The following is a 21,385-nucleotide window of genomic DNA, read 5'->3' as shown; positions in this document are numbered from 1 at the left end:
TTCTGGATAACAAGTCCCATACCTGTACTGACATATATTATCCAGATTTATTCTGTCATAGTACAGTAACTTGGGGAAGATAAAGATGACCTCTCCAGGCAATTACCATGTTAGTTAACGGAGGGGTGATTTCCAATGCTTCGACGCTCACCCACCAATCTGGAATTCACCCCGGCTCCAAAACCCAGTAAATCTTGTTGCCGTTAATGTATGTCTCTTCCCTCTCATTGGCTAAGTGCAGTAATAATTATCAAGCAACATTTTTAATTGAAAAGTGTTTTACAACAATACCGTATTTATTAATTCTCCGATCCTCCTTTTCATAAATTCTGCCCAATTTAACATTTCTCTGCGGTTACGTTATGCAAATGGCTTCACAAATAAAGCAAAGGCATCGTTTAGCTGCAAATGCTCCATTAAGGTTGTTAAATTGCCCAATGAAATGCAGCACACTGAATACGGCGACTAATTTAAAGGAGAACTAAACCCTAAACATGAGTATTGCTAAAAAAGCCATATTTTATAAACTTGTTGCACCAGCCTAAAGTGTCAGCTTGTCAATAGCAGCAATGATCCAGGACTTCAAACTTGTCACAGGGGGTCACCATCTTGGAAAGTGTCTGTGACAGTCACATGCTCAGTGGGCTCTGATTGGCTGTTGAGAAGCTAAGCTTAGGGCTCGTCACTAATTATCCAGCAGAAAATGAGCTTCCCCTGTAATATAAGCTGATGCTACAGGTTTGCTAATTATTAAATTCTGATGCTAATTGCACTGGTTTCTGTGCTGCCATGTAGTATTTATCTGTATTAATTACTAATCAGCTTTATATTGTGACATTTCTATTCTATGTGTACTGTATATTGTGAGTGGGTCCCTAAGCTCAGTAAGTGATAGCAGCACAGAGCATGTGCAGTGAATCAGCAGAAAAGAAGATGGGGAGCTACTGGGGCATCTTTGGAGACACAGATCTTTACTGCTAAAGGGCTGTGGTTGCCTTGGGCTGGTACAGAAGCACAAAACATAATGTACAACATTACTAGCTACTTCTTTAGTTGGGCTTTAGTTCTCCTTTAACCCATAGGTTGCCAATGCTGCCTTATCTGCAGGAAGTGCAATGTATTGTGATTGAAAAGTACTTTCACTTTGTAGGGCCGTTCCTGCCTAAGCCATGGGTATGTATTAAAGACACAGTCCCCTGAGACTAAATTGGGTAGGTGGGGTGGGGGTTGAATAGGCAGGGGATAAAAGATACATTTATTTGCTATTATTGGAAGTGGTTCTTTATATAGCTGGTTAAACTTACACATATTTTTCTGACATTTCGTTTGTTTACCTGTCACTTTAAAAAGAAAAGCCTTTTACGCAATAAGGGAATGCAAACAACCAAAATTCCTTTTTGGGTGGAGTTCCCCTTTAAACAGAGGAGCATTTTAACCCTTTCCCAGCTGGAGAGGCCTACGTGCTTCCACTCCGACTTGTGCTTTTGGGCTAAAGGTCATGTGACTGGAATCCTTGCCTCACACATGCCAGGAAGTGTGGGAGCGGCCTAATTGCTCAGCCAAGAAATACCACGTCCTGTCCTGTCATGGGACACATATTAGGGACAACACTGGAAGCTACAAATCCCCTATACTCTTGGTAACTTAATAAACTTTTCCTCCCCGCCTCAAAGTTGCAGTTTCCTACTGAGGTTCAGACGCCAGGGATCGGGCCCTGCATGTAAACATGGTTAATTCTGTACAGAGGACATCTGTGGGGGCCGCCATATTGTTGGATCCGACACCATGAAAAGTAGCATAATTCTTGCCTCCCAAGTGGCACAGTAAAGAAAGAATATAACTAATAGGTGGCGATGTTGATGGCTGAGGAGTCTTTTCAAAGCCTGTACCACTTATAAAGGTGGGGGGATGGTAGATGCCGGTGAGGTGAAAAGCACCAAGTAAAACGCCGTTGTATCCCAAAGTAGTGTTAATGCCATTCCATAATCCTTTCCTAATAAGCCGCTCAGCTTGAGAGCGAGGATTTTTCCAGTTCGCTCCCCCCCCCACCCTTCCCCCTTGGCTCCCTCCTCCCCCCTCTTTCCCAGGAGGAGTGAGTGAGATTGTATGGCAGATAGACATTAATTAGCTCAGGGCTGGTGCTGGATATTGGTATCAGATAAAGTGGCACATCGAATGAAATAGGTGCTCGTATCAGCGCATGGGCACATCTGTGAAATTTGAGGAGAACTCTCTGGGGATACATCATGCCCCTTTTTATATACGTGTTACTTATAGAGATATTGCTGCCCCTGTGGCCCCCATAGCCTACCTGCCTCTCATTCTCTTATTCGCTTGCAGCCTGGTGGGAATTCACAAAAACTTGAGTAATTTTACTCCAGAGTATTAATTCCCATCCAGCAATCAGCAATTAACTCTGATGAGTAATTGCCATAAGACTAATGACAACAAATTGTAATTGGTTGCTATGGAATTGCATTTTTCATCGGTTCTGTCACCCCTCCCTTTCCCCTCAATTTTAAGTTTGAAGCCTTTGTTGCCTTAAGCTGGCCATAGACGCAAAGATTTCATTGTACCAAATCTCCGTTTCGTACGATTTTCCGGCCGTGTATGGAGTGTCCCGACATTTTATGTGACAGACAATCGGGCAGGTTAGAACATTTCTGTCAGCCACCCATAATATCTCTGTGTGTATTGCCGATCTGATGATCTTCAGTGGGAGACTGTCTCTAGCTTTAGTCGGACATAACTTTCGTGCGATTGCTGTCAGGGGCAGAACATCGGCTCATCTGTTCTTTTGTACTTTATTTGATCTGAATGGTTAGTGGCAGGTCGGGAGATGGCACCGAATGATCATTCGTCCAATATGAAGGCAAATCTGCACGTCTATGGCCAGCTTTAGCCTCATTAATGTGATCATAGGTCCCGAAATAGTAAAGAATTACACTTTTTACCCTTGATCTGTTTTGGGTGCAGGGCCGTGCTTGGATCACATGACTGGAAAATAGTAAATAGGCCCGGGTGTACCAGGAAGTATACAAACAGATAATTGATAAAAATGTAAAAAGGAAGCTTTCCCCAATTCATTTGTCTTTCTTGAATTTGTTGCCATAATTTTCAGTCAAAAAAAAAAAAAGTCATTTTTATTGTAGTTTCCCCTCTTGTATCTGTTTACGTACATTTGGGCTTCTTTCCTGTCATCACCCCCAGTAGCCTCAGCTTCTCCCAAGATGCCAGCAACAGAAAACTGGGTGATATTAGCCAGCAGTGCTTTCACTCCTGCACCCCACAATGCATTGCAGCATCAACAGAAGGCCTGAAGGCACCTGTGGCTGTAAATCATGGATGTAATAGAAAACTTCCATAACCGGGCAGTCAAGATGAGTGGGCTCTAACTGATTGCAGCCACCCACCAGCAGTAGAATTGACTTAACCTTGGAAGAGCTGAGCACCAGCCATAATTTATTTTTATATATATATATATATATATATATATATATATATATATATATATATATATATATATATATATATATATATATATATATATATATATATTCAAATACAAGAGTCCTCTGCACTGAACCCATTATCAATACACTTAAGACAGCGACATTTGTGCATACTGCTACTGAAAAATGCCTTACCCTTTAAACAAAACAGGGATTGTTTGTCCATATATTGCAATATATTTAAGCTGGCCAACTACGTCAAAGTCATCCCATATCTGGCCAGTCCTACACTCAATTTTATCTGATTCATTAAGAATTCTATTGCTTCATTATACATTTTACAAAGGGACTAGGTTTTACCTGTACCTTACTTGCTGCTTTCAAAGTAAACCCCCATATTTATATATATATTATCTATATAATTTTTTCCCCTGGCACTTGCAGGGTTAAATCAAGGCAAGCTGCAGGAAGTCAGAGCTGGGTCATAGCGTCTGCATGAATTTGGGGCTGTTCAGGTGCACCTGGGCGCACACTACCTGTCGTGGAGGCACCTGGACCTGCGTGAAACAAAGACGCGCAGCTGCTCAGCCGAGAATTTATTGTTATTTAAAATAAACGCGGCTCGCAAGGTGACAGCGTGACTCTGACAGCTCGGAGGCAGCTGGCACACACAAATCCAGTGTGAACGCCACAGGGGAATGCAGGCGGCATCACGTGACGTGTGACTGAGATGGCACATGGATGAGAGGTCATAGCTTGACCTTTGAATCCCAACGAGCCTTCAGCAGTGAAATGGCAACAGAGACAGATCACTTCCTTGACACCCTGTCCCTTTAAATCCAGGAGCACCTGACTCCCCCCCACCGTGTTAGTTAGCAATATAGATGCACGCTGCAGACTGAAATTGTTTTTATGCAGTATCTTAAATGTATACCGTTGTGAAAACATGTTTTTTTACAAAACATATCAGTTAATAGTGATGCTCCAGCAGAATTCTGCACTGAAATCCATTTCTCAAAAGAGCAAACAGATTTTTTATATTTAATTTTGAAATATGACATGGGGCTAGACACATTGTCAGTTTCCCAGCTGCCCCATGTCATGTGACTTGTGCTCTGATAAACTTCAGTCACTCTTTACTGCTGTACTGCAAGTTAGAGTGATACCCCCCCCAGCAGCCTAACAACAGAACAATGGGAAGGTAACCAGATAGCAGCTCCCTAACACAAGATAACAGCTGCCTGGTAGATCTAAGAACAACATTCAATAGTAAAATCCAGGTCCCACTGCGACACATTCAGTTACATTGAGAAGGAAAAACAACAGCCTGCCAGAAAGCAGTTCCATCCTAAAGTGTTGGCTCTTTATGAAAGAACATGACCAGGCAAAATGACCTGAGATGCACCTACACACCAATATTACAACTAAATACACTTGTTGGTTCAGGAATTAAATGTTATATTGTAGAGTGAATTATTTCCAGTGTAATTTAGAAATAAAAACTACACACTATAAAACATGACAGAATCCCTTTAACTAGTTCAACCAAATGACTTGCAGCTGCTGTGAGCGGCACCTCCCAGCATTTTCCAACAGCTGCTTGGGGGATGCTGGGAGCTGTAGTTCACAAGTGAGGCACCTGTCTTACCATGCACGACAGCTGGGACATCATAAATCTTTGTGAAGAGCAGAGGTAACACTGTCTCCCTCCCCTGTCCTAATCCAAAACAATGCTGCAGCTCACAGGTTGAAGGTCAGTGATCAGGGAAGTTGGACATTGCCCGGGCATGTAATATTGTGCATGGTACATATACCCGCTCTCTCTGGCACTGGCACAGAATAATCTACTAATTATAGTGGCATTATTGTATATTCTAGCACATGTAAAGTGTATAACAGTGCAGGGAGCTGTAATTCAGTCAGATTATGCCCTGAGGCTATCCCTAAGGAAAAGCTAATATTTTTAATGAGCTCTTCTGCACCTCCATGCACGTGACCTGCTGGTGTCAAGGAAAACTAAACCTACAGATGCAGTATCAGATCGCTTCTCTGCCTTGTGGCTAGGATCAAGTGTAGTGCTGGGCCTTTTGACTAGGTACCCCTTCTTGTGATCCTATGTAAGGAAGGAGGAACACTTGGTCCTCTGGCTGGCAAAATCAAAGGGGGAGTATCTGTTCTTATGATCCTATGTGAAGAACAGAGAAACACTTGGGGGCAAATTCACTAACCGGCGAAAATTCACCAGCACTGGCTTCACGCACATCGCAACACTTCGCCATGCGTAAATTCGCCTGGACAACGTCAATTCACGAAGATCCGAAGTTTCGCACAGTGTAATGAACGCTGGTGAAGTTGCGATAGCGAACATACGCTCAGCAGTTCGAAGTTACGCTAGCGTTGGCTAATTTGCATACAGCGTGCAGTTAAAGTACAATGCCCGTAAAAGCAAATACATTACACTACACAAGGCCATGGAACCTTAATAAAATTATATAGAGTTGTTCTAATGCCCTACACATGTGCCCACTGTATAGTTTAGGTGCCATATGTTATCAAATGTAGGGGGGAAGGAGGGTACCCCAAAAAAAATTTCGATCTTTTTCAGCCTATCACCCTGTAAAAAGGAAAAGACGCCACCGTTTTTTGGGACTTAGAAAAATTTTCAACAAAAGTTCAAGTAAGTTCTCCATTGCACTCGCCTGGTCTGAGGTGGTGAAGGCAAGTCTGGCGATAGAGGTAAAAACGTATTGAATTTGCGTAGTAACACTCTTTCGCCAGAGCGAAAATTCGCTTGGAGTCTATCTCCTTGGTTGAAATTATGCCAGCCACCCTGGATGGGTGTCATAGTCCTTTAGGCTTGAACCCAGGCCAAGACTTGCGCCTTGGGGGAAGCTTTGACAGAACCCAGGATAGACGGGACTCCCCCTAGCTTCGGCAAAGGTGGACCCACCCGCTCATGCTGTTCCTTGGGTGATACCTGGGCAACGGAGCCCATGCTTTCGGGTAGGACTTGGAAAGGATGATTTAATATCACCAGAGAGCCTTCCCAAGGACTGGGAGAAGGTGATTTACTCCCTCCCAAAAAAATCCACATTTTTGCTGGTTCAGCCAGTCTATGGACAGAGCAGATCCCACGAGGATTAGTAGAATGATAACCTGGGTTTTGGGGGGGGCTGTCATTTAAACCTTATCTCCTGGGAAGGCCTGACTTGGTGTCTGTGACAGGTGACAGCGTAAGGCTTCTGATACAGACTGACGTAGGAAAAAGCTGAAGGTGTTAAAGGGGTGAGGTGTCTGTCTTCTCATATCCGTGGGAAGTGCCATATGGGAAACAGAATCCACAGCAAAGAAAGAATGGGAGTTATATATCTTCTTACTCTCCTTCCTAGTGGCCCTTCAGCCCTCCTGGAACCTCATTATTAGCTCATAGGGGTGCTCATCACGTGACTCCTTATTTATTGCATCATCCACAAAAGGCAAAACCTCTCCTTTAAAACGTTCCTGTTTTATCAGGGAAATATTCCCACTTTATACGTTGGTTTAATTGTCCATCTACTTCCCTAAAGTGATGTAAGAAAGTGTCCGTACTTGGCACTCACAAAGCATGCATTCCCCTATATATTTGCAGCCATACGAGTAGGAGCTGCCATGTAGTGTATATGTAATTTGTGTATTAGTGTGTAAAATCACTGGGTATATTTCCCCCGCCCTTTTTTGCTTCCTTTGAAGCCTTGCTCTTGCAAAACTCTAATTTCTCCTTTTCTTCTGACTAACCGTACAGAAAATAGTCCCTACTTTAAAGAAGTCTCCCCTTCCTCCTCCCGTTTCACTTTGAACTTCTCTGTTCCGGCCAAGCACTTTGGTGGCTTTCTGGGTTATATTGGCACATTGCTGCGCTGGTACTTTGTATTTCCTTCGGTAAATCTGGAGACCACCCCTTTGAGCGATACCCCTTGCAAGCCCGTAGGAAGTCGCCATATCTTCAGATTAGAGTCTGATCGCTCCCCCCCCCCGTTTTATATTGGCAGATTAGATTGTAATCTCTCGTTTTAATGTGGTTGCATTTTCCATCACCTCATTACAAAATCCTGCCAAATTTTAACAACTGATAATTGTTTCAAGCAAATCATTTAAAGGGGATTGTTCATCTTTAACTTTTAATATGATGTAGAGAGTGCTATTCTGAGACAATTTGCAATTGGTTTTCATTTTTAATTCTTTGTGGTTTTTGAGTTATTTAACATCTCCCTAGTTTGCTATTTCATATTATTGGATTAATATTACCCTAGCAACCATGCATTGATTTGAATAAGAGACTGGAATATGAATAGGAGAGGCCTGAATAGAAAGATGAGTAGTAAAAAGTAAAAATAACAATAAATGTGTAGCCTTACAGAGAATTTGTTTTTATATGGGGTCAGTGACCCCCTTTGAAAGCTGGAAAAAGTCAGAAGGAAAAAGACAAATAATTCTAAAACTATAAATAAAATAATGATGACCAATTGAAAAGTTGCTTAGAACTGGCAATTCTTTACCATAATAAAAGTTAACTTAAAGGGGTTGTTCACCTTCCAAACACCTTTTTTTTAGTTCAGTTGTTTTCCCTAGAAATAAAGACTCTTTTCAATTACTTATTATTACTAATTATTTGTTACTGTTTTTCCAAAATCTAAGTTTAAAGTTGAATGTTGGTGCAGTGTCGGACTGGCCCACAGGGATACCAGCAAAAGTCCCGGTGGGCCCAGGTGTCAGTGGCCCCTCATGCTGCTAAACGTTTGGCTTATTTCATGGCCATTCCCTATTTCTATGAGAACAATGAGGCTAAATAAATGGAATAATTGATTATAGTATAAAGAAAAGAGACTAGGAGACTAGAGGTTGAATGAGGAGATGACGAATATTAGTACTGAGAGTGGGCCCCTGGTCTAAGGTTTTAAGGTGGGCCCCTGGTGTCCCAGTCCGACACTGAGTTGGTGTCTCTGGTGATTGAGTCTGGCAGCTCAGGTAATTCAGTAATTCAGGTGCAGACTCTGAACTGTTACAATTTTGTTGATACATTTCTCAGCAGCATCTGTGGAGTATCAGTAACTATTGTATCAATTCTAACAGCTGCCTGTAATGAAATTCAGAAATTCTGCTCCGCAGGGACAAAGATAAGGAATGTATCAAATAAATATATCAATTTAGAACAGTTTAGGGGGTCGGCGACCCCCTGCTTTAGAAGGTGAAAAATGTTACACTTCAATATTGGAAAACATATAGAAACTAGTAGAAAGTCGTAATTTCTGGTGATCTATCTGAAAACAACTAGTTGTTTGAATGTGAACAACCCCTTTAAAGGTGAACCGCCCCAGGAAATGGGTGGGGCTTGAATCAGTCTATAGCGAATGAGACGTTGAGCTTTAGAGTAGTCATTTATGAATCAGCTTCCTACTCCAATAGACACAGGCATGGCTGGGGAAAGCACCTTGTATGAAAGCAAGGGTGGGGAGAATAGATGGAACCAGTTTGGGTGCCAGGAGTATAAGGACCCCAGTGGGGGTTCTAACTGATGTGCATGGGGCCCAGTAAATTCTACATATTCCCTGTTCATACTCGTATGAGTAGATCCTATGCAGAGACAGAATAAAGGGTATATACATCAAGGCAAATAACAGGCACTTGCAGCAGTCATATTTACATAGGAAATCACCCTGATACTGACACTGACAGGTGGTATGGATGGGGTGGGGGGGTGGGGTGGAATTTCTGCCAAAGAGATTAGAATTTGCTGTGGCAGGGGAATATGCCTTGAGAGGTCACAGGCTAAGGTGACAGGAACCTGCCCTATAATCTCTGATGATTAAAGGGGCATTATCTTGTCATGGATGTTGACTGCAATAAAGAGAAAATATGGCCTGTTTATGAGGAATGTATATAGCTGACTGAGAATGTAACACTCTATATAGAATAGCAGCGCCACTGCTTATGTAAGCACCCAGATGTAGCAAAAATCACAATAATAACATACATCTTATCCATAGACCCCTTTTTTTCCAGTATAGTGGTACCCGTGCCCCGCGTCTGTGTAAGATGCTTGCCTTTAGGAATACAGAGAAAAGACAAAGAGGGGGGGTGTTACCCCGGCAACTGTCACATCACATAAGGCTTGGGTGAAGGATGAATTATAGGGCATAATTCTCGGGGAGGCACATGGGATGCTGGGAAGGATCTTCAGCTCAGACGGCTTAACCATTAGTCCTGGTCTATTGCTGTACAGGGAGATATATATTTATATACTGTATGTATGTGTGTATATATATATATATATATATATATATATATATATATATATATATATATATATATATATATATATATATATATATATATATATATATATATATATATATATATACAGGCACTTCAGCTTCCTCATTCTTGGGGGGTTACAGTGTAAATCGACATTCCGGCAGTTTGTTTGCCGTCGTCATGGCGACGTCAGTCGCGCTTTCACAGGGAATTTGAGCCCAGTTGGCAGCCACATTAATGCACAGATTATAAATAAGTTATATAGAGCGATACCAACTGCCACTTTCCCCTAAAGTGCCGGCTCACGTGGAACATCCTGCATGTAAACAAACACATTGCCGAGTCCGAAACAGAATGCGTTCAACAGGCAAAATATGAATATTGTTATTTAGTTTATTATTTTTTTATTAACAGATAAAAGCCGTGGCCCTTGGCTTCGACTGGGTGTTGCGCTGTTTTTAGCCGGTGCTCAGCTAAGCTGATAAGGAGAAGGAACTATGATTTCACTGCCTTGGCTCTTGTTTGTATTTGACTTAACCCCTTTCTCGCTTTCAGTTTGCCTCAATTTAGGGGTTTATACAGGGAATTAGTTTGATGCCAGATTGGCTAGTGTAGGGTTTACAGGGTGTGTGTTGATGCGCGATGCCCTGTTTTTTCCAGGGGAAGACATGGCTGTGACTTTATGGAAACCAAACTTATCTGTAACCAAGTAGTATGGCAGCTTCCACTTGCACATAAAGTGTGAAGAAGTAGGATCATCCGTGTAATGTGTTAGGATTCACTGTGACCATTGCTGCTGCCCATACAGGGGCCAATGTTAGATGCCAACTCAACTACTCAAGTCAACAGTTTATTGTCTGTGTATAGGCCCAATTAAAGGCCTGCCTGACTGATACCTACCGTGCAGTTTTATAAATTCCATTACAATAGTTGGACAGGAGCAGCAGTTCAGGATATGAAAAGTGAAGAATTGCCGTGCCGTCGGCACAGCTTTCTCCTTACAACGCACAAACCCCCAGCGCAGTATTGGCAGGATATCCAGTACATTCACCCTGAAGCAGCTGTTATTTTACTTATGTATTGGCTTGTGTTGCCAGTGGGAATGTAAAAGGCTCCACTGCTCATTTCATGGTGTTAATGATAATAAGTCATTCCATGCCATTATTCTTATTAATATAGCTGCCGTAAGTCCTCGGGTGACTAGCTCATGAACCTTGTTCCTGCAAGTAGAACCCACTACTAGTAACTTTGCTGCTATCTACTGCAGGTGTATTGCTTGTATTTATCCTGTTACACTGACAGCATTTCGTCTCCCCAACAGGTGACATTCACAAAGCGCAAATTTGGCCTGATGAAGAAGGCCTACGAGCTGAGCGTTCTGTGCGACTGCGAGATCGCCCTCATCATCTTCAACCACTCGAACAAGCTATTTCAGTACGCTAGCACTGACATGGACAAAGTACTGCTCAAGTACACGGAATACAACGAGCCCCACGAGAGCCGGACTAATGCAGACATCATAGAGGTGAGCGCTTTTCCCTCCGCTCTAGCAAATTCTAGCCGGTTAATTGGTTGGTTCTTTTTTTTCCCCAGATAAAAGGAAAGGGCAGGCGCGTGCAACCATGGGCTCTCGACCTATTGGTGTTTGGGTATCAACACATTTCCTTCTGATCTCTGAAAAAGTGGACATAATTGGTTATATTGGATACTTTCTCAGGCATTTTGCGCAATTTTAAGTGACTAATGCTTTTAGAAAAAGTTCTTAGCCAGCCCAGACTCAGAAACTGCCCACTGCTTACGTCATTTGGGCTGTTGGCACTGATGGAAGTATACTGGTATATTCAGCCTGCCTCCTCTCCTACAGCAGTTGCTGTAGGTACAACTCCCCGCACCCTTAAAAGAACCTCATATTAACATCCCCAGTCTTCTAGCTGCTCCTTTATCTTGGGGAAACCTACTTGTCGGTAGATTTATTGTAATAAATACTAATGATTATTCTCATGTAGAACTGGCTAATGGGATTTTCCCGGCACATTGAGTTGTGTTGCCCACAGAGCTCGCTATCTAGATTTGGATGCAATGTGCCTTCATTGGAATTAACTGAAATCACTGGCTGAAAATATAGACTGTACAGGTGCATGCTGGGGAATCCCATAATGCCATGAAGGACTTCTAATATGCTATCTATCCATTCGGCTAATGGGCCATTTGATTGGATCAGCCTATGTATGACGCCTTTTCTCTTGAATTATGGTGGAGTCCCGTCTAATACTTTTTTTTGGGAGTGGGGCTAATTATCCAAGTTATACTTTCTTTTCTAGATACCAGTGCATGTTTTTAGAAGAGGCTCCAGATTTCTAGGAGAGGCTGGAATTCCCATGCTTTCTCTCTCTCTCTAGGGCCATTATCTTTATTGACTTTTTGATAAGAACAGGTTGGATGAAGAGTAAACAAGCAATAAGCACCTAATTATCTGTCACTCTCCCACCCCAAATCATTGTACCTGCATGTGAAATTACCTCTTCTAGTGACTTCCAAGCTCAGCGGGCTTATCGTTTCCTCCTGCTCGTTTTATGATGGCACGCGGCCTTTAGCCCTTGGCGTCACATGATAATGATGGGACAGTGACGTCTGTCTAATGTGACATCAAGAATGAAGCATTCACCAAAGAGCCCTGCCATGAGAGAATGGCCAGACAAGGCCAGGCGGGTAATTAGCACACATTGAACTCTCTACATTTTTTTTTTTAAAATTCAATCAGAGCAGCTCTTTAAGGGTAAGGGTAGATAGGGGAGATATATCTGCCTTCAATACTATCACGTTTAAGACATGTAAGTGTAATGGCTGTTATTCTAATGATAAGAGCAGTGAGTGGCGTCCCAGACCAGGACTTTATCTGCCAGATAACATTATGATTAGGCTTCATTGCCAGTAGAGGGGGTCTCCAGGGACAACTTAAAATGAGTCTTGCCTTTTAAAGGAAAGCTGGGTTTATTGGAGGGGGAAATTTCTTACGCCTGCAATGTGCATTCAGTAATAGCCTCTGAGATGGCTTATGTGTCCTAGTTTTGGTTTTATATATATATATATATATATATATATATATATATATATATATATATATATATATATATATATATATATATATATATATATATATATATGTATTGTTATTGTTTATTTATAAACCAGAGCATATTCACAGTCTGGGGAATGGAAATGTGTGGATTCAGGCTGAGACTAATGGGTCCGTGGACCAAACTTGTAGGGTTTCCATTCTGGAGCCAAAGGCGTAAATAAGAAGGTTTTGTTGGCGAGTAATTGGGAGGAGACCCCAGAAGCTGGAATAACCAGAGAAGCCCCATGTTGGGAGACTGAAGTAAAAAGGAAGTATCTGATAGGACAGTTAGAAAGCAAGCGCAGCCATGTCTATAGGCGCAGCCATGTCTATAGGTGGCCATAGACGCACTGATAATATCTTACGGAACAAACATTTGTACGATATTCTGTGCGTGGGAGATGAGCCGACCGATATCTGAACAAGATTTGGATATCAGTCGGCTCGTTGATGGGGTTGGCCAGAAAACTTTGAATGGGAGCCTTTGAAGGCACCCGAACATCTGCCATTGTTAATGCTGAATCGTCAGATGCAGGTAGAATTCTATTGTTTCTATCTGTATATCCGACGATTCAGCTCTACATGTGTGTCCACCTTTAGAGCAGTGATTGACAGACTTTTTCAATTTAAGGCCTGTTGAAGGTCCAGTCTTTGTTCAGGGACAACCGTAGCTCACACCAAGGTTACAGATATAGGAAAACATTGGTGTAACAGTCATTTAACCATAGGTCCAAGAATATCTACAACCTCATATACGTTTTCACATTGTAATTATCCTTTTAAGATGTAATATTTCGGGTGTATCTGGATGATTAACTAGTCATTCTCCCAAAATCTCACACACTCGCCACAGATCCAAGCCCCCATTTTCTGGAAACCACTGTCTTTGTGATTCTAATACAAATCTTGGACTACTTTCTGTGTGTCCTATTGTAGTCAAGTCATGGAAGCGACCCCTTGTGATTGCCTGTGCCACTCTAAAGGACTAGCAATCAAAACCCACATAAATTATATTATATACTAGCAATAAACAAGTTGCAGCCCTCCAGAAATTGTTGTACCACTCCCTTTGGCACAAACATCTAATGAATGGACAACACAGTAATTTTCTTGTCTCCAGATCACTGTTGTGTGGGTGGCTGCTGTTTTTAGAATGGTTAGGTCCTCTTCTACCCACCTTAGTTCACATTCAGATGGCTTCTTCATGCAGATGCCAGTAGTTATTATTGCCAAAATGGTAGCCAGTTCACATGGGTACAATAAATTGTGCCCTGCACCAGCTTAGAGACTGTGGCGATTATTTTTTTGTTTTCTACTGCTATCTACAGTACTTTGAAAAAAAAAAAAGGTGCTCAATATAAACTTGGGCCTAGTATTTTTACAAAGCTGAAAAATTAGGTCATCCATATGTAAGGACTATTGACTTAGTCAATAAATAGAAGAGGAAATAGCCTACGATTTGTTCAGAAACCAAAATAGAATCCTTGGTAACTGTGATACTACAGGACAGGCCTGGTCATCTGTAGAAACGTGCCGGGAGCAATCGGAAGGAAAGAAGGTTTTACCATCAGCGTAGCAGTGGGTTCTTTATATAGTATGGAAAATCACATTATGGAATCCTACCAAGTTAAAAGTTAGTCATCAGGTTGGCTTCTTTATTATTTGGATTTAATGGATGCCTTATTGGGGAGTTTTGTGTACCTTCCCCAAGGAAAACTCGTAGCATGTTTGGGAGGGGTTGAACATTATATCTTTTTATTTTCTCAGCCTTAAAGTAGCTTGGTCCTCACACATCTGACTTTGGTTCTGTATAATCCAGGAACGAGTGTCCTGGCATCACAAAAGGTCCTTTCAGCGCTAACCAAACCACCGACCCACCCTGTCCTTTGAGGTTTGACCCACCCAGTTTAATATAACCAAGTCTCGGTCACCAAGACGGTATAAATCAGCGAGTACATACGTGCAACAGGGTTTGTTTGTGTTTTTCATAACTGTTTCTGGTTTGTAGGCTTTCCCGTTTTCACCCTTCCGAATTTCTGTACCAGCTGTTAATATGCGGGGATGTATAGTCAGTCATCAGCCCCCCGCCATCCGTTGTTCTACCTACACCCTAGCAAATGAAACAGGCCTTGTTAGTAATTGCTTCCCACAGTGGTTACTCACAGAATAGTCAGTGCCTCATTATGTACAGATGCTGGTGCCCTACAGGAAAGATTAAAGAGAGATTGTAAGGGAGGCCTACAACTTGTTCTTATCTACCACTCCAACATGGACTTCATGCATGCCTGGACCTAATTACCCACAGCATGGTACATAGTAGGAGTTATTCAGAAACTTCATTGTCTATTGGGCCTGTATATTCCTATTCTTTAGTACTTCCATATTTAAGAGACTTAAGCGTTTAACTATGGCCATCTTCTTCAGGAAGCAGTGGGGGTTAAGCAGAGATCTCACTTCATTAATGTGGGTGCCACTGTTTAATTAGCACCCACCCTGTGCCGCCACACTCACACACACTGAATCCATCTGATTTTCTAAAAGCTCCTAGGAAGGTGACTGAGCTGGGAGGTGCAGGTGTGTACAGAAGTGAGAAGATAGTGTGAAGGAAAGGTGTGTGAGCGAGGAGGAAGTGTGCAGGAGCTGCTAACTACACCATGGTCTTTGGCCTGAGGCAAATTCCAGTGCCACAAAGGTCTATGGAGCAAAATATATTCTATAAGTACAGAAGTCTTCAGAGAGTTGGGGTACATATATGTACATGGTCTGGAAACCACTTTTTATGGCTGGACCCATAAAGTAAGCCATACTCATGGATCCAGGACTATTAAGCACATACCTGCTCTTCCTACTATTGGACTACATGAAAGAATGGCTCACAAAGGTGTAAATGCTATAGATAACCTTTGGCAGTGTCAATGGTGTTCCTTTACTTTGACCGATGAAAATCTCTCAAAAACGTATAGTGGGAGACACTTAAAAATAATAAATGCAGTAGTCAACGGTAGTAAAAATATATATATTTTTTTTTTATTAGGACATGAATAGCCAAACGCGTTTCATGCCTAAGAGATTTATATTTCATTTATAGACAAAACATACACCCTTTAGCCCTTTAAGCCATGGGAAGCCTCTTCTTCATTACTCCTCATCAACATTAGCCAAACCTAAAAACTGCAGTATTCTCTGCTCCTTAATTAGGCATACAGATCACTAATGTTGGTGTATGCTGGACATAAGAAGGGCTTGCCTGTATATGTGCCCTTGCCATTAGTACTCCTAAACCTGTCACGGTTGTCAGTGCACTTTAGCCCAACTCTTTAGACTGACTCAGTTACAGTAATTGCCACCATCAATAGTAGACCTCGGCGCCAGGTGGGACTGGTCAATAAACCTCACTAACGTTCTGTGATGGAACAGCCATTTAAAACCTACTTACTCGCTATGGAGGAGAATGTGTTACTTTGGGACTAGGAAAATTTGTACCTGAAGCATCTCACACACATATCAGAATATAGACATTCTTAAACTGGTCCTTCTTGTTTCTGGCCAATTTTGCAGGGAGAGTCCTTGACGCCAGCAATGTAGAATTTTAAGCCTGTGGATAAAAGGTCTGACCCCACGCTAGACTGCACATGGAGGCATGCAGGAAGAGAGAAAAAAAAAAATCACATTTATCAGTTGTTTGCCTTTGACTCACAAATTCAGATTCTTGTTCGATGCTGACTTCTAACTAGTGCAGTCTATCGAGCATACGCAGTAGTCTGAATGTCACCAAGTGACCTTTGCGGTGTCACCCTATCTGTATGGAGCTCACGTGTTCTGTGGCTCTTGTGCGGCCAAAGGTTTTATTACAGTGAGAGGGGTTAACATGTACAACGCCTTCTTCAGTCTTGAACTCTAGAGGAATTCTGGGGAATGTAGTTCAAGTGCCACTTAAAGCTCACATCTTGGGCATCCCTGGGTTAAACCATTGATTCATCATGGTAACCTCTGCTGCCGGAGTTCTGCAAATGAGACAGACTCATCTTGTCTTCATTCTTTATTTATGAGTAGGCAAGTTATCATGCTCCACTAAGGGCAGTGAGCTGAAATCATAGAATAGATAATAGACTCTATGCACACCCATCTCTATCTCTAACGTTCAGCCTAAGTGCCCCATCTACTCACTTCAAAGGTTCCAAAAGAATCCTGTGCTGCAAATGTTATCCAGAAGAAATGGGGGTAGCTTATCGAATACAGGCTTTGTATAGATGCTGGCTAGCAGGTTCACTGTTGGTATGGTGGTGCTACTACTGTACAGAGAAAGTCATAGATGCATGGATAGTATCAGAGCTACATCAAGGCATTAATCTGCCCTCAACCCCAAAGAAAAGATAGACCTCCACATGCAACAACCTCTTAAAAGTGATCCCTATTAACACTAGTAGCAAGCCCTGGACAATGATAGTGAGCCTAGACACCAAGTAGAAGTTGAAATGTCTAGCTGGGTAGAGGATATTGCCCCTGGCAACTGGACAGAACAAGAAATGTCAGGTTAAGTAGAGGACATTGATCATGTCATGGTAAGTAGTGCAGATATATAGGTCTATGTCATTGCTGTACAAATGCAAGAGAAGGATATTCAACAGAGGATTGGAAACATGGCCTTGGCCATGATATTGGCAACACCTCAGTGACAGCTTTTTGGCCCAAGAATGGGGCCAACGTTAAGTCCTTCCTGACTCATATCTGATCATGACTTGTCAGATATTGTAGAAAATCCCATTGGATCGAAATGTGGTTACCAAGGGCCAAAAGATCACATTAGCCTTCTTTAGTGGGCCAAGATCAGTTAATTTGGCTGCCTCAGATCTTTCCAAGTGCAGCCATTCTCAAGCGTGAATATGGCGAGAGCCTTGATGACCCAAGTGACCCAAGCGAGCCTCCATGTTGCCTTTTGCAAAAACCAGACACTTATAGACTCTGGTATCATTAGCACCTGTCCTCGCAGTTTTACGAGCTACGGCCTGCTCTATAGATCTCCACCTTTTTATTGGCCCTTTAGCTTCTCTACGTGACAGACCGCATGAAACCCTACAGGCAACACCAGCATTACAAATAATAAAAAAGAAATTAACTCTTGCCTGCCTGAGTACGGTGGTGACAGAGTCTCATTGGTTTGCTTTTCCTCTCCTCTCTCTCCGTAGGACAGCATAAACAAGTGCTATTTTAGCTCCTCAGCCGGCTATTGAACAGCAATTGTTATTCTGTGGCTTCTGAGGCCGTCCCTAATGTAACTAAACACCATTAATAAAATTTGTGGCAAACCGAACATTCTGCCCCCTCTCAAGTTTTCGCTCTTTTCGGCAAAATTGCACTTGAAAAGTTCATCACTGATACATTTATAGAGTTGACAAATAAATCAGTATTTGTTGGAACATTCGTATTTATGACAGGCAGTGCATTATATTCCGTGCACAAGATGTCCTTGTCTGGCGGCGAATAAATCCCAGCGGGTTTGGGAATCATTCCGTCCCTTATAAAGAGACATTTTAGCCTGTTAACACCATCGTTGCTTCCCTGACAGTGGTACAATTAGACATAGGGATTGATAGGGAATACGTAGTATAGTGGCTTACTTTCAATGGTTTAAGCAATGGTTCTTCACCTACACCTGAAGGGCAGCTGGTTGGGTAACACTAACATAAAGGGCTACTGTCGCCACCTTCCACTAGTGCCAACATCTTGCCATACTACCTGCCGCCCCCCCAATGCTTCATAAGTAAACTGGTACTTTGTAGGGTGCAGGGCAGTTGCTTCTATTTTGCACCCTTCTGGATAGATTGTGCAGTTTGACAGTTTAAGTTTAATCTTTGGCATAACTTCATGGCTACACCAGCAGAAAAGAATCAGTCACTTGTGTTAAGTACAGAGACCCAATGATGGTGCCATAAGCCTTATGGATCCAGGATACACCTACAAAAAAAGAGCCTAGTCACTTCAGTTAAATACAGAGACCTAATGGTGCTGCCATTAGCCTTATGGATCTAGGATACACCTGCAGAAAAAGAGCCTAGTTGCTTGAGTTAAGTACAGAGACCTAATGGTGTTGCCATTAGCCTTATAGTTCCAGGATACACCCACAGAAAAAGAGCCAGTCTCTTGTGATAAGTACAACTATCTAGAAGTTGTACCATTAGCCTTATGAATCCAGGATACACCTGCCGAGAAATTGCCAGTCCCTTAAGTACAGATACCCATTGCCTGTTCCTTTTAAGCACATAGCTAGGGTTTGTCACCCGATAGACTTCCATAATGCTGTAGTAATCTTTTCTCCAGATGTCCCCTGCACATATGGCGAGCATAGCTGGTCTATGCTTAGGCGGCTGAAATTCGGAAATGTGTGCACATTGCAGTCTTGAGTGCATCTCAGCTGCTGCGTCTCATTGTTTGAGGACTATATTTAGCAGCCCTGCATTGGTGGGGTCAGCACACACATCTCCTTTTGCAGTAAAGGAATTTTGCTGCCACGTGAAGAACATCTCCGTGTCTCAGTGGGTAAAAGCCTTGCATCTAAACTGCCCACAACAGCTTGATATTCTACAGTTGAGGGTTGCTCATACGTCTCCATTAGGGGATATGCAGTAACACATTGAGTTAAGTAACCCATAGCAACTAATCGGCAGTTACCTGGAGCCAGAGTAGAACTCTTTTGATGGATTGGTTGCTGTGAGATACTGGGCAGAGAGCAAAATACCTCATCATACAGCGTGTATGCACTGCTTGAGTGGCATGTTTATGGCAACGTGAAGTCTAAAGTTCTGCAACAAACCTGTCCTTTCTTGAGGTTGACAGTTATTAGATAATATAGGAGAAATGCTTTTAAAAGGAAGAACCTACTACAATCATTTCACAAGTCAAAATCGAGTAAAGCAGCGTTGTTGTTAATTGCCCTAAAACATGAAAACTAGTGGCCATGAACTCTTTTTGAGTGTTTTAGGGTCGTCAACCATTTTTCAGATAGATGCAGGGTACCAGAAGATCTCCTGGTTGACTCCCATCGAAGGACAGCTGCCATAAGCCCTTTATTATTTCCTCTTTAGGTCTATATGACCTACATTGTTGATAGACAGTGGGCCCTAAATGTCAGGTTTTTTTCGTACCTTACCAGGAGCCCAAACTGATACTGTGTAGATGAAGTAGATTCATGGACCCAAGGTGAAGTCATCTGTCACTGATTGTTGGACTGAGGACTCCTTAAGAGTGTGCCCCTTACTGCTTGGGTGAAACTACAAGAGTATTTCCTAGAACAATTAGCTGCCTCTCATGGATTATATATCCGTATTGTCATGTCATGAGGAAATGCACGTTAAAGGGAAAATGTTGCCAGAATTTGACCTATGGAGAAGAGTTACTGTTCTAGCTGGTTTATAAAAAATGAAACCATTCGAGATTCTTAAATCCACAGTTAGAGTAACAGCATGCGATGCTTATCATGCACGTCTTCCTTGGAGAAAATCAGGAGTACACAAGGCGGTCATCGTTGGATAGCAAGTGTTTGGTTGATGTCTCAAGAGCAGCTAGCCGAGTATGGATCCATGGCCCCATTTGGCATATAGATATGTAGTGTGTGTCTGTGTTTTATTCCAAGGACAACTAAACTTGAAGTCCGGCCTGACTTAACCTCGTTGTACAGAGACCTATTGAGTTTATGTATCCTCAGTGTGCACCTTCTCTATCTCCTGTGCTCTTAGCCGGACTGCTTTTGTTTTTCTCCAGGCCCCAATACACTCACAGATAGTGCAGGATGTCCGTATCCTAAGTGCAGAGCGGAGCATGGGGCCAGAACATAAAATCCTAAATTGCATCTAATTGCCATCCGCGCTCCGCTAAGATACAAAGTCAAAAACAACAGGAAACCATTAGAGGAGTTTAAATGACTCTGAGCCTACCATTTAGAGAGGAGCCGCATTCCCTGTACACCCTTTTCCGATTCTGTAACCCCTACATTCCGATAGACCAGGGATCCCCAACCTTTTGAACCCGTGAGCAACATTCAGCAGAAAAAGGAGTTGGGGAGCAACATAAGCGTGACAAATTTTCTTGGGGTGCCAAATAAGTGCTGTGATTGGCCATTTGGTAGCCCCTATGTGGATTGTCAACCTACATTGTGGCTCTGTTTGGCAGTACACCTGGTTATTATACAACCAAAACTTGCCTCCAAGCCAGGAATTCAAAAATAAGCTCCTGCTTTGAGACCACTGGGAGCAACACCCAAGGGGTTGGAGAGCAACATGTTGCTCACGAGCTACTGGTTGGGGATCACTGCGATAGACCATGCCAGGGGCGTTATGGTGTAGCATGGGGCCAAACTGTTTTCTGTATTTTTTTTAAGACTTTTTGGAGCTACTGAAACTCTGAAGCTGCTGGAAAGGGCAACAAAAAGGCGACTGTAGGCTTTTTCATTTGAGATATGTCAGAGGTACTGTAACTTGTGAACTGTGCTCCAACTAGTGTTGGTATTGAGCAGGCACTCAAAGAGCAG

At 42.4% G+C, this 21,385-nt stretch overlaps 1 protein-coding gene across 6 annotated transcripts in view; it reads left to right on the top strand.

The window, feature by feature from the left end:
- mef2d.L (myocyte enhancer factor 2D L homeolog) overlaps positions 1–21,385 on the top strand; it is a 157,939-nt gene that overhangs the window by 108,249 nt on the left and 28,305 nt on the right. For all 6 annotated transcript variants that reach the window (XM_041572171.1, XM_041572170.1, XM_018229254.2 and 3 more), the window contains 1 exon segment: positions 11,065–11,268. In XM_041572171.1, the coding sequence (XP_041428105.1) occupies positions 11,065–11,268 (204 nt within the window).

This window comes from Xenopus laevis, chromosome 8L (genome assembly GCF_017654675.1).
Source record: "Xenopus laevis strain J_2021 chromosome 8L, Xenopus_laevis_v10.1, whole genome shotgun sequence".
In the NCBI taxonomy this organism is placed as follows: domain Eukaryota; kingdom Metazoa; phylum Chordata; class Amphibia; order Anura; family Pipidae; genus Xenopus; species Xenopus laevis.
This window is presented reverse-complemented; position numbering and strand designations above follow the sequence as displayed.